The sequence below is a fragment of the Mesoplodon bidens genome (genome assembly GCF_964165515.1).
Source record: "Mesoplodon bidens genome assembly, chromosome: 10".
NCBI lineage: Eukaryota > Metazoa > Chordata > Mammalia > Artiodactyla > Ziphiidae > Mesoplodon > Mesoplodon bidens.
Window position 1 is genome coordinate 103,407,632 of NC_138172.1, and position 12,775 is coordinate 103,420,406.

Genomic DNA, 12,775 nt, shown 5'->3' on the forward strand with positions numbered 1-12,775 from the left:
GGATATGCTAAAGAGTGAAGTACATTTACCATTACCAGGTATTATACAGTAATGATACTGTGACCTCATGTTGAGGTATATTCTATTTGCCATAAACCCAACCGCTACTTTCCTGACTGCTTGTCAAGCTCATAAAACAACAACAATGTCGACAGTGCTGTTGAAGAGAAATAAAAGTTGGGGGGTCCTCCCTGCCCTCCGACACCTGGGGAGCTGTGTGCTGCTAACGCAAGGCAGAGTTGGAAGTAACCTAGGACTGTTCTCTTGGGCCACCTTCCTCCGAGGGTTCAAACCTGCCGTCTGTGAGAACTCTGCTTGGATGCGTCATCTAATGATGCAAACGTGATTGGTCAGTAAGTGCGATTTTGACCCATAGGATGGATGGTACCAAAGAAAATGAGGATTGAGGATTGTCACTTTGGAACTGGCAGCTGGAAACCTGTGTTCTGGACCCGAAAATCACCCACTCTCTGCAACTGCTCCTTCACTCAGCTTTGAAGGTGCTCAGCAGACGCAAAATGCAAGGATTTCAGTGGGCTTGAGGCTGTTCTGATGTTTCAAGTCCCTCCTCTCACTGGATTTTTCCTCTCTTACTAAATGCTGGGAGACTGAAAGTGCTATTAATGTAAATTCTTACGCGTGTACACTGCCGAACATTAGTCACTGCTCTTAAACAGAAGAGATTGGTAAGCGGAAACATCAGTGAGCATTTAAATCCTTTTTCCTCATTTTGAGTAATTATAATGCTTGTTTAAAAGAAACATAAGGTGGGCTTCCCTGATGGCGCAGTGGTTGAGAGTCCGCCTGCCGATGCAGGGGACACGGGTTCGAGCCCCAGTCCGGGAAGATCCCACATGCCGTGGAGCAGCTGGGCCCGTGAGCCATGGCCGCTGAGCCTTCACGTCCGGAGCCTGTGCTCCACAATGGGAGAGGCCACACAGTGAGAGGCCTGCGTACCGCAAAAATAAATGAATGAATGAATGAAACATAAGGTGATAGAAAGAATTCATTATCTGGAGAGGACAGTGGGCTCAGTGGCTCCTACTGCATAGCTGGGCTTTGTGGGCAGTGTTCCCCCCAATAGCGCTCAGCGTGTGAATCTGTGAACCACAGTGAGCTCCCGTGTAAGACCAGCTTCTGCAGATTTACTAACCAGTCTCAGCTACCGTGACCCTAATTGATTCCATCATAGAAATCGAAGGAAACAGGAGCGCAGGTAAAGCCACTGAACTAGACAGGAAAAGTCCATCCCGAGGTTCCTCAGGTGACAGATACCTGAGTCCCCGCTGTGTGCCAGGCACCATCCCAGGCTCTGAGGAAGGGCCGTGAGCAAAGCCGAGGAGGCCTGACCTCCAGGACCTTAGATTCCGGTGGGCACAGCAAAGAGGCCAGACCCACCAGGGACTCCTGTTGGAGACCTGCCTGCAGCCAGGCGGGTGGAGGCACGGGGGAGGGGGGACCTAGCTTCAGTGCCTAGTCGGTTCCCTCCTTAGCTGTGTGATCTTGGACAAGTCACATAATCACTCCGAACTCTAGGGTCCTCTTGTGTGAAATGAGCATTAAAAACAGTACCTAGGGCCTCCCTGGTGGCGCAGTGGTTGAGAGTCCGCCTGCCGATGCAGGGGATGCGGGTTCGTGCCCCGGTCCGGGAGGATCCCATATGCCGCGGAGCGGCTGGGCCCGTGAGCCATGGCCGCTGAGCCTGCGCGTCCGGAGCCTGTGCTCCGCAACGGGAGAGGCCACAACAGTGAGAGGCCCGCATACCGCAAAAAAAAAAAAAAAAAAAAAAAAAACAGTACCTACATCAGAGAGTTGTGCAGATTGAGTGAGTTTAATGGATGAAAAATGCCCACCGACGTGTTTAGCCACAGTGAGGGCGAGCTTTGCCTTAGCCCAGTGCCGCAGACCTGATGGGTAAGCCAGCGGGTAGGTAATGTGGTTCTTCTGCATTTGAGCATAAATGTTTGAGTCTGTTTGTCTGGCAGGCACTGGAACGTGATTTGTGGGAGATATTTATGTTTCCATATTTTTTTATCTTCTTTTCTCTAAATGGAGGTGGTTTTAACCGTTCCGCTGGGTTGGCAGGTCCTAAATTGAGAGGAAAAGGAAGTTTTCCACGGGGAAGGTAAGACATGGAGCTGTTGTGATAATAGCAGCCTTTTACAGTCACGCTCTCCGATGCTATTTGAGTCTCCATGACTGGCGATTTCAGGCCGCTTGCTATAATAAGGAATTCCAAAATCACATGTCACAGGTCTATTTTCCGGGGTTCTGGGGGCCCCGTGACCTTAGCCAAGGCTGTAAGTAGAGAGTGGTGTGTCCCCTTCCAGGCCAGCTTGGTGAGGGCAGGGAGCAGGGAGGAGGAGAGAGGCCGGCGGGTGTCGGGGCAGCAGCCAGTGAGCGCGCCCCCCTTGCTGCGGAGGAGCCCGGGCCCGGGGGGGCATCAGCAGCCTGGAGGCTGGGCCGGGCCAGGCTGGAGGGAGCCGGTGCGCAAGGTGAGGGGCGGCGATGCCACGCCCTTCCATTTGGCGGGGCCCCCTTCCTCCTAATTCGGGCAGTTTCTCCCCAGCGGCCCCTCAGCTACTCGGCTGATGACAGGTTCTTGGGAGCATAGGGAGGGGCTCCGCGTGGAAGGACGTGTCTGGCCCAGTGGCCCCTGAGCGGCCTGTGCTGCCGCCACGGGGCTGCGAGGGGCCCAGCGGCCCTTGGTGGGGATGGCCGAGCCGCTCGGCGGTGCCCTGGGCTTTGATGGATTTCTCACTCCCCAGCGGATCCAGAAGCATGTTTAGTTCTGGTGCTTGAACACAGTTTGGGGGAGACCGTCCTTTCCTGAGCCCGTCTCCCTCCTACAGCGAGTTGAGTCCCCCCAACAACCCCTGTCCCAGGTGGGGTGACGTCTGGGTCCAGCCACAGAGACCCAGGTGGCGCCCCAGGGAAACCGCAGGGGCTGGCGCTTCTCGAGAAGTTGTGGGGACAGGAGCAGGGCTTGAAATCCCGCTGGGCTCGCTGGGAGCGCGTGCGGGCACCTGCATGCGGGCACCTGCGTGCAGGCTGGTTTCTTGCCAGTCCAGACTCCCTGTTTCTTTCCTGGGGACCTACCTGGTGCAGGAGTTCGTGAGGGTGGGGGTGGGTGGGTGTGGGCCTCACAGCCCGAAGGGGAGGCGGAGGCAGCGAGAGAGGGACCATCACCCAGAGGAGACTGTTCTTTCCACGCAGCCTCGTCAGCATCCCCTGGAGAGCAGAGGCTACTGACGTCCAAGAATCCTGTCACGGGCTTGTATGCGTATCGTTTTGTCAGTTCCGACCGAGTTTTGCCTAAAACCCAGGATCGTTCAGGTCCCACATGGGAGCACTTACTTTACTGGCCGTAGTCTCTGGGGGACATGAGCCCACCTGGAGCTGGACCCAGACAGCCTGAGCCTGAGGTCTGTAGGGACGGCAGCCTGGAATGGCGGTTGGATGTGCGTCACCTCGTGGCCGAGGAATGTTATCTACTTTGTAGGCCAGGAAGGAGCAGCACAGAGGCTGAGCGACTTCACCCCGACAGGAAGGGGCAGGGAAGGGGTCCCACGCCTGCCGTGCGCTCACACTGGCGCCCCAGCCTCTCCCCTGCAGGGCCCACTTCCTCCTCATTCTATGCGGATGCTGTCAGCCAGCTGCATATGTTCCCTCCTTACGGCCGACTGCCATCCAGAAAAATCCTGGAGACTCATTTCAGAGCAGCTGGGAGCACTTCGAGATCCCAAGAAAACGTAGACTCCCGGACCTGCAGCAAGCATACACAGCTTTTTAAAAATCCATTTAAGAAAGGATAAGGGTTGAGCGCTCCTGTGCGCAGAGCTGGGATCAGACCTTCCTCGGGTAGAACCATCTACCTGCAGTCCCCGCCCCCTCCCAGATGCAAGGACTTAGGACGTTCACGCTCTGATGTATTCCTTCCTCTCCTCACTTCAGAAAAGCTGACTTCTCATCATCCAAAAGGAGCATGTGACTGAAGGCAAACCCAAAGTGCTTGAGGTTCTTTGATAATTGCTTTTTCTTTTTTAAACATCTTTACAGCCACCTTCAGAACATAGTTGATTGCAGCAGTTCGGGACGAATTCCTGGTGAGTCAAGGCAAAAGGGTCACTGTAAGTGTCATAGCCGTGTCCTTACATCAAATGGCTGTGTTTTTCCATTGCCTCGGCAGGAATACTAAAATACTGTAGATCTGCTGGAATGCTCTACGTTCTTCTCCCTGATGAGATGAATCAAAATCTCTGCTAGGATTCCTAGCAAAACAGAAGCTCTGGAGAATTCGGGAAATGATTTTACTTATTCCGCTCTCATAGACGTGTGCCTGGGGGACAAAAGCATTTCTCCTGCTGTGGGTGATGCCCACGGTTTGGGAGAAGCACGGTGAGCCAGTGCTTGTGAGAGAGGCACCTGGGTCTCTCTTTAAAATGCAGGTGTGATCCTGGGGGCCTAGGCAGGGCCTGAGGCTGTGTGCCTAACAAGCTCCCAGGTGACGCTGATGCTTCCCATCCAGGTACCTAGGAGTTAGAGGATCGCTCGGGCCATTTACGGGCGGGGAAGGAGAGACCCTGTAGGAGGAGAACCACGACAAGGTCATCATCGTCTGAGCAGTGGTAACGGGGAGGGTCGAGGGAGGAGGAGCCAGACTGTGGAATCCTCTGCCTTTCGAGGGGCGATGCTGCTTTGTCGCCCACAAACCTCGACCCGGCTTTGGGAAGTGGCCTGTGATCCTCGGTGTGACGGCACGTGGTGTAGACTGATGTGTGGGATTAGACGCACCAAAGGGGGCCTGGGGGACCAGAACGATAGCTGCAGATATTTTCATACTTACTGCATTGTGAAATCAAAGAGCCAGGTAGAGGAGAGGAGAACCGCCAGCCCCGCGCAGGGCCTGTCGAATCAGCGAACCCGAGGACGTGAAGCCATGATGCTGCCTTGACGTTACCTCTCTGAGTGGCCAAGTGCTCAATTTTCTCATCCGGTCCTAACCTGTGCCGAGCCTCAGAGCATCACACTCGCCCTGGCTGATGCCGAGTTCTGGTTTCCATAGCAGCGCATCCACTGCTTGTGCTTACTTAATACGTGAAAACTAGAACCTGCAACTGTTAGTCTTTTCTAAAAGACCCTGATCTCTTTATTATTTTTAAGAGCAGAAATGCCAGATGGGTTGGGGGAAGGGATACTTAGGGAGTTTGGGATCGACTATATATATATATATATATATATATATATATATTTTTTTTTTTTTGGCGGTACGCGGGCCTCTCACTGTTGCGGCCTCTCCCGTTGCGGAGCGCAGGCTCAGCGGCCATGGCTCGCGGGCCCAGCCGCTCCGCGGCACGTGGGATCCTCCCAGACCGGGGCACGAACCTGTGTCCCCTGCATCGGCAGGCGGACTCTCAGCCACTGTGCCACCAGGGAAGCCCAGGATCGACTATATTTAAAACAGATAACTGACAAGGACCTACTGTGTAGCACAGGGAGCTCTGCTCAGTGTTACGTGGCAGCCTGGATGGGAGGGGAGTCTGGGGGAGAATGGGTACATGCATATGTATGGCTGAGTCCCTCTGCTGTGCACCTGAAACTATCACAGTGTTGTTAATCGGCTATACTCCAAAATAAAATGAAAAGTTAAAAAAAAAAAAAAGGAATGCCAGATGTGGAGTAAATACCTGAGCCCCACTAGGAAGTGACCCTTTACATGAAGCTGGCCTGGGCGCTGAAAGGAACAGCAGCACAGTACGTGTGGCCAGGAGAGAACTGTTTGATCCTATTTTCTTAATTAAATAGCAGAAGTTCTTTATTAGCAAGGCCAGGTTTCTCTTTCACTCACAGAGAGCTGTGATGCTGACCTGTCTGTCTGTGGCAGGGCAAGGATGGAGATTCTGGCGACTGTTATTTCTTCCTTACAGATGAGCCGGTGTAGGTATTGGCTGGCGCAGTGCGTGATCCTTGTTAACGCCGATTCCATCCTGTGGCCACACGTAACCTGCCTGTTCCGCCCCCTCTCATCTGCTTCCCTTCTTACTGCCTTTTGACCTCTGACCTCTGCTCTGGCCTCTGGACGACCAGCAGATGGGCTGTAGCCACTGATCTATGAACAGTCTCTGGATATAGAGACGTGAGAAGTATTCTCTCCTGAGGGTCTGTCTTCTTTTTTTTTTTTTTTTTTCCTTGCGATATGCAGGCCTCCCACTGCTGTGGCCTCTCCCGTCGCAGAGCACAGGCTCTGGACGCACAGGCTCAGCGGCCATGGCTCACGGGTCCAGCTGCTCCGTGGCATGTGGGATCTTCCCGGTCTGGGGCACGAACCCGTGTCCCCTGCATCGGCAGGCGGACTCTCAACCACTGCGCCACCAGGGAAGCCCATGTCTTCTTCTTTTTTAAAAAATCATTTTAACTATGCTTTTTTTTTTTAAAAATGAAAAAAAAAAAGCCAGCCTTTAGGGAATCCTGCAAATTGTTGAGGAAGAATAGCAAACAAATTACAGGCTCTGTGGGGGAAAATATTTAAAACCCAGCTGCATTTTCTAGTATTGGGGACTTTTATTACAGGAATTCATGTAGTGGGTGTGCACTGGTTGTCACTTGGGTGCTACAGTTTAAGGTTTTGAGACCATCTTTTTTTGTGCAAGGTCAAATTAAGAGCATAGATTCTTGCAAACAGGAGGGACCGTGATGTCCTTGACATTTATTGAAGGCAGACACTGGTGTTTTTGGAGCTATGAAGGTGAATCAGACCTGCCCCTGCTGGCAGAGCCGTCATCTGAGGCGGGTGCGTGGGATGCCCAGGTCACGGGGGCAGCAGAATTCTGAGAGGGAGGCGGGGCTTGGGTGAGATCCGCCCTATGTGATCCAGTCTGCTTCATGGTTTGGCTTCTGTCTTGTTCAGAAGATGGGTTGGGTACGACGGACCTGTCTTGGTCTCACGTGTGAGTGGGCTGCCTGGAACTCAGAGCTCGGGGACGGAAGGAGGGGTGGTGAGGCGCGGGGAGCTGGGCTGGGCTTCCTGTGCCCTGTGCGGAGGTTGGGAGGGCCACGTGGTCCAGCAGCGGAGACGGAAGGCAGGGCGGCAGAGGGAGCTCAGGGACGCCGAGAGAGCGGGAGGTGTGGGGGCCGCGCGTGACGCACGCGCCCTGTCTCCCCGCGAGGCAGCATCTCCTGGCCCCCGGGCCGGCCGCTCCCCATCACGGCGTTCTTCAGCCACGACTTGCTCTGTGACCCTGAGCAACGATCTCGCTCCCTTTGCAGGGGGAGCCTCAGCTCGTCCAGCTGTACAAGCGAGCGTCTCAGCCTTGACGTACCACCTGGCAGTCCTTGGCCAGATGGGAAGCGTGCTGGCCCGGCGCTCATGGCTCTCTTGTCCCTTCTGTGTTCCAGGCATAGAGCTCTGCCCCCCGGGAAAACGGTTCCTGATCACAATGGTGGCGAGCTTCGTGACCACGGCGGGGCAGCTCCTCATGCCCGGGCTGGCCGCCCTGTGCCGCGACTGGCAGGTGCTGCAGGCCCTCATCATCTGCCCCTTCCTGTTCATGCTGCTCTACTGGTCGTGAGTATCCTCCTGCCCCCCCCCGGGCCCCCTGCATCGCGTCCCAGGGCCGCGCCCCGGGCTCAGGCCCCGCGGTCCCCAGACCTCCTGCCGGTTTCAGCTTGTGGTTTTTTTAATGAGGGAATGTTCCTCTTTAAAAAAATCTCCTCTTCTAAACGTTTCATCTTGGCAAACGTTCTAACATACACAGAAGTAGACGGAGGAGTGGGGCGAGGCCTGGGCGCCCCTGCCCAGCTCCAGCCGCCTACCCTCCACGGTCTGGCTGAACACACGCTTGCTGGGTGTGCAACATGACTTTCATGACTGGGTTTGCAAAGGGCGGGGTCTCGTGTTGGGAGGGGAAATGTGTTTGGAGGTGTTCAGGAGAGATTTAGCAGAGCCACTGTCCCGTCTCCTCTGGGCTAGGGATGGGCAAACGCCAGCCCGCGGGCCAACTCTGGCCCGCTGTCTGTTTCTGTAAATAAAGTTTTATTGGAACACGGCTGTGCTCACATGTTTCCACATGTATCATCCGTGACCACTTTCATGCCACGATGGCAGAGCTGAGCAGATGCGACCAAGACGATGTGGCCCTACAAAGCCGAAAACATTTAGTCTCCGGTCCTTTGCAGAAGTTTGTCCACTCCTGCTCTGGACGAGCCCGCTAGGCCTTTTAGAACCGTGTGTAACTTTTAGTGTTTGGCTTGCTGACTTTAGGGAAAAAACAACTGAACACACTGGCCTGGCCTGGGGATATGACCTGGGCAACCAGATGCTTTTAAACTCCTCAGGGGATTAATGATTAGCCAAGGTTGAAAAACACTGCTCTCGGATAGAGAGATGTTTACCGGAAAAATGAGTGCTGTACCCGTTCTGTAAAAACCTCTTTTCTTTCCTTCCTTCCCTCCCATCCCCATTCCGGGCCAAACTCTCCCGCCGGCCCGCACCGAGTACAAGGTACTGGAGAGGAGATTTTACCCACTACACTGTGTTTCTATTATTTAGTCACTAATGAAAACCCGATTTGTGGCCAGAAGTCAGTTGTGTCTTAGTTTTAAGTGCTCGCCGTAGCGGACGCGGCTATTAATTGGGCTTCCTTTCCTAAGGTGCGGGGGAGGGGAAGAAAGCGCAACCTTGCAGCTTAATAGGCTGGCCCCGCCCTCACCCTGGCAGCAGACCCACCCCCAGCAGAGAAATCACATGAGCCAGACTCAGGTGTCTTTTCCTCAAGAGCCGGGTTCTTACTCACAGTGTCCTCAGAGCCTCGGCAGTGGTGGGGAGGCTACAAGGAGAGATGAGAAAAAGGCCACCTGCCAGGAAAAGCGTCCCCCGCCCGAGGCTGGAGGGCACCCGTTCCACAGGAGCCTGCGTGTTTTGGGACATCCTGCTCTTTCCTGCAGGGTCTTAAGAGGCAAAGAACGAAGTCGTTCACCAAAGCAGGATGGAGTGGGCAGCCCGTCCTTATATCCCTAAGGAGGCTCTTCCTGGTCCTCCCCTTGCTGCGTCCAGAGCTGGGCTTTGCTTGGTTTGGAATTTCAGGACATTTCCTTATTTAACACTTGTTTGTATCGTGTTTGTGCCAGAGGCAAATGACAAGCACTGTATTAATAGTAGATCATTCAGTCTGCGCATTTCATGGCCCCATTGTAGAGATGACAAAGCTGAGGACACCCAACTGACCCTTGAGCCCGGAGTTGTGCTGTCTCCCGCTCTGCAGTCAGGAATCCCCCGACCCCACTCCTCTGGCTTCCTGGGCTCCACTGCGCCCAAGGGCAGTGGTGCTGTCTGCCGGCCCCTGGAGACACAGCCTCTTGGAGACTCACACACCTGTGAGGATAGGCAACGTTGTCTCCATCACCTCCAGGCTTTGAGGCTCAGCCCAGGCTCTGCTCCCACCTGTCCCAGGTAGGAGGAAACCTGACAGAGAGAAAAGGCAGAGAAGGGTTTCCTGGAGCAGGTCTGGGGGCCTGGCCCATGTGGGAAAGCATTAGGGGTTTTGTTTATTTTATTTTTTTATTTTAAATTTTAAAAATATATCAAGGTTTAGTGTTAGGCAAGGTAAAAATGTTCATTTATTTAAATCCATTGTAAAACATAAAAAATAATTCTTTGAAACACACAAATGCAAAAATATGACTTTATGGTGAAAAGGGCACCCAGGGTACTTTGGTAAGTGAGACGTGTGTGTGGACAGACAGATGGACAGCGTCCGCAGGCACCAGGCACCCCAGTATGGGGTAGACCCGCTCCACCCACCCGTGTACTTGTCCCTTGTGTTATTACGTAAGGCCCCTGACGCATGTCTGGCCTGCGGTAGCGCTTGCAGAGATCAGCTACTGCTCTTACTGTTACTATATCCCCACCTTCCCAGTGTGGAAGCCTGGGTGTATACGGAGCCAGTCGAGGGAATCGCGGTAAGAGGTGTGTCCCATCTCTGCCTGCAGTCAAGAGCGGCTCCAGGGGCGTCACTGGCTTTTAAAGGCCCTTGAGGTGCCCCCTCTTTCTCGCCCCCTAATGACCACCCTTCCTCCCCTCTGCTGTGGTAGAAGATTTGTCGCAGAAGGCTCTGTGGTTTGACAGGATGAACTGGTCTCTGGGGAGGGCAGTGAGCTGCAGCGGCCAGCACGACCGGCTGTTGGTGACAAAATGTTGGAAGTCACTCTCTCCTTTAAGAGCAAGTATTGATCGTATGTGCCCTGGGTGCCTGGCAGCCTGCTTGGTGCTTTGGAGCAGCCCTAAGGAGCAGGTGTGTTAACAGGGCCATAAAGCAGAGCACACGACATAAAGTCCCCGGGACGCAGGGTCAGGTCAGGAGCACAAAGGAAAGGGTGCAGGTGAGGGATCTTCTGGTCCAGGTGGAAGCTGGGAGCATCCAGACACACCAGGTAAGAGGTGACACTAACCAGATACGGACACAACGCTGGCCTCCAGCACAGGAAGGGGGTGCTGGGGCAAAGACCCAGGACGGCATTCAAGCTGGAGTGACACAGAGGCCACCGCGGGGCAGCTGAACCAGAAAGGGACCCAGGGGCCTGGGTTAACCGCTGCATGGGGCCTGGGGCTGAGATCTCAGGCCCCTTCTGCACTTAGAACTGAGCCCCCGGGACGAAGCCAGGCCTCAGAGCATCAGTGATCACAGATCTCTGTGCAGCACAGGGCCTCAGCTCCAAAGCTGGCCAACTGCCCCAGGCCGTGGGTGGGAAGGATTCACCCTCAAGACATCAGCGCCTTGGAGTCTGCAGCACACCCACACGCGGCTACGTGTTCCGTTCCAAATTCCAACTGCTCCCCAAGGCTGACGGAAGAGCCAGGGGAGCTCGCTGGAACCTCAGGGTCAGAAATGAAACCTCCGTGGGGAATCGCTGGAGCTGAGACTCACGTGGAAGAGAATTCTCACCAAGGATGAGCTCACCGAGCCCAGGGGACCCATTACCAAGGGCAAAAACTATACTTCAGGGAGTTTGCATCTCAGGAATTCTGCAAAACAGACCAATCGGAAAGAGAAGTTAACTCACCTCATTTGTTATAAGTAGTTACCACTTACACACTGCATGCCATTCTAGACACGAGGGATTCTGGAGACTGCCGTGCACGTCACCAGACCTCTGCCCGCTGAGACGTACTTGATGGGCTGATGGGGGGCCCACAGCCCGTAAATCATAAGTCAGCCAATAACATGCTTTCAAATAACCAGCACTAGGAAGAAATGGAATAAAGCAGTGGGATGAAAAGGAACAAGTGGGGGTCAGGGTCTCTGAGGAAGTGACTCTTGGGCTGAGACTAAATGCCCAGCACATGGTGACAGCCAGGGCAAAAGCTGGCTCCACTTGGCTTTTTGTGGAAGAGGAAGGCGGTGGTCAGTGTGGCCAGAGCCCGAGTGGCCAGTTGGGGCGGAAGATGACCTTGGACACAGAGGTGGGTCAGACGTGGGGGGCCTTGGGCGCCGAGGTTCCTCTGAAAACACGCCAGCGGTCGAAGCGGGGCAGGGCTGTGCCCTGAGAGCCTGGCTCTGTCTGCTGTGGGAGTGGCCACAGGGCAGGGCGGGTGCTGATGTTGCGCTGGCTGCGGGGGACGGTGGCGCCTGCGCTCCAGTGGGCATGGCAGTCACCTGACGGGGTCTGGTTCCAGGTCTGTTGTGCAAGTAGCCCTGGGAGGTCTCGTTTGTGGATCTGCTGGGGCACAGGTGGGTAAGAGGGCAAATGGCCTGGGCTTGGACCGGCTCCCGAAATGGGAGACTGGGGGCCTCTGAAACGTGGAACCCGCTGGGGAACAGCATAAAGTCCCGAGGGAAGGGTCTGCAGGGAGCTGAGGGAGGGCTTGGGGAGGGAGATGGAGGAGCCGACGGGAAGAGCTCAGCTCAGCGACTTGGTGGAAAGCACGCCCGTGTTGAAATGTAGGATGTGTCGTTATCCTGGGGTGGGGAGAAGACAGTTCCCAAGAGGAGGGGCCTCCCCACGCCATGGGGGCAGGGGGCACACGGGGAAGCACCAGGGTCTCGGGAGGCCGAGGGGGAGAGAGAAGGTAGGCAAGAGCCTTCATTGTGGTTTCTGGGGAGAAGGAGGGGTGAGGCAGGTGAGCAGGCTTGGCTCTGCTAGTCTGAATCATTTCAGTGGAATCTGGGGCGTGGGGCTGTCTCAGTTTTCTGGTACCCGGCCCTGGCTGATGAGGGCAGGTGGGCGGTGGCCAGGGTGTCAGAACCCACAGAAGAGGGGGCCTGGGATGGATGGGTTTTGCATCTGAAAGGTGCTGTCCCTGGGCAAGTTGTTTGCTATCTCTAGGAATTAGCTAACTCTGGGAGGAGCAGCCCTCCCTCCCAGAAACATCAGAAAATACAGAAAACAAAAAGGCATGATTAATACACAGCTCTAGGGCAGCGACAGGGTTACAGAATGCTCTGGAATGAAGTGAGCCTAGGGCTGGAGAAGCAGCTGGGAGAGGTGGCGGCAGCAGAGGTACGAGGTGCCTGGGGACTGGAGGGGCTTGGCAGGGGCGGTAGTGAGCGCAGGCGGGGCTGGTGATGGGGGTGTGATGTGCAGATGACTTGTGCCCCAGCAAGTGGAGCTGCCCGGGAAGTGTGAGCTACCGTCTTCCTGGGGGCTTAGGTGGAGGAATAGCTTCGGAAGCTGAGTGCTGGGATGCTGTGCTCCAGACGGCTTCTCAGAGTCAAGTTTAAGTGCCTTGTCCTGAAGCAGAAGCAGAGGGCGCCCTGGGAATATTTCCCGCCTGGACGTA

At 55.0% G+C, this 12,775-nt stretch overlaps 1 protein-coding gene across 2 annotated transcripts in view; it reads left to right on the forward strand.

The window, feature by feature from the left end:
* The window catches only part of SLC22A23 (solute carrier family 22 member 23), a 147,750-nt gene that overhangs the window by 96,567 nt on the left and 38,408 nt on the right, over positions 1-12,775 (forward strand). For both annotated transcript variants that reach the window (XM_081245517.1, XM_081245518.1), the window contains exon 4: positions 7,396-7,564. In XM_081245517.1, the coding sequence (XP_081101643.1) occupies positions 7,396-7,564 (169 nt within the window). The remainder of the gene's footprint in view (positions 1-7,395; positions 7,565-12,775) is intronic.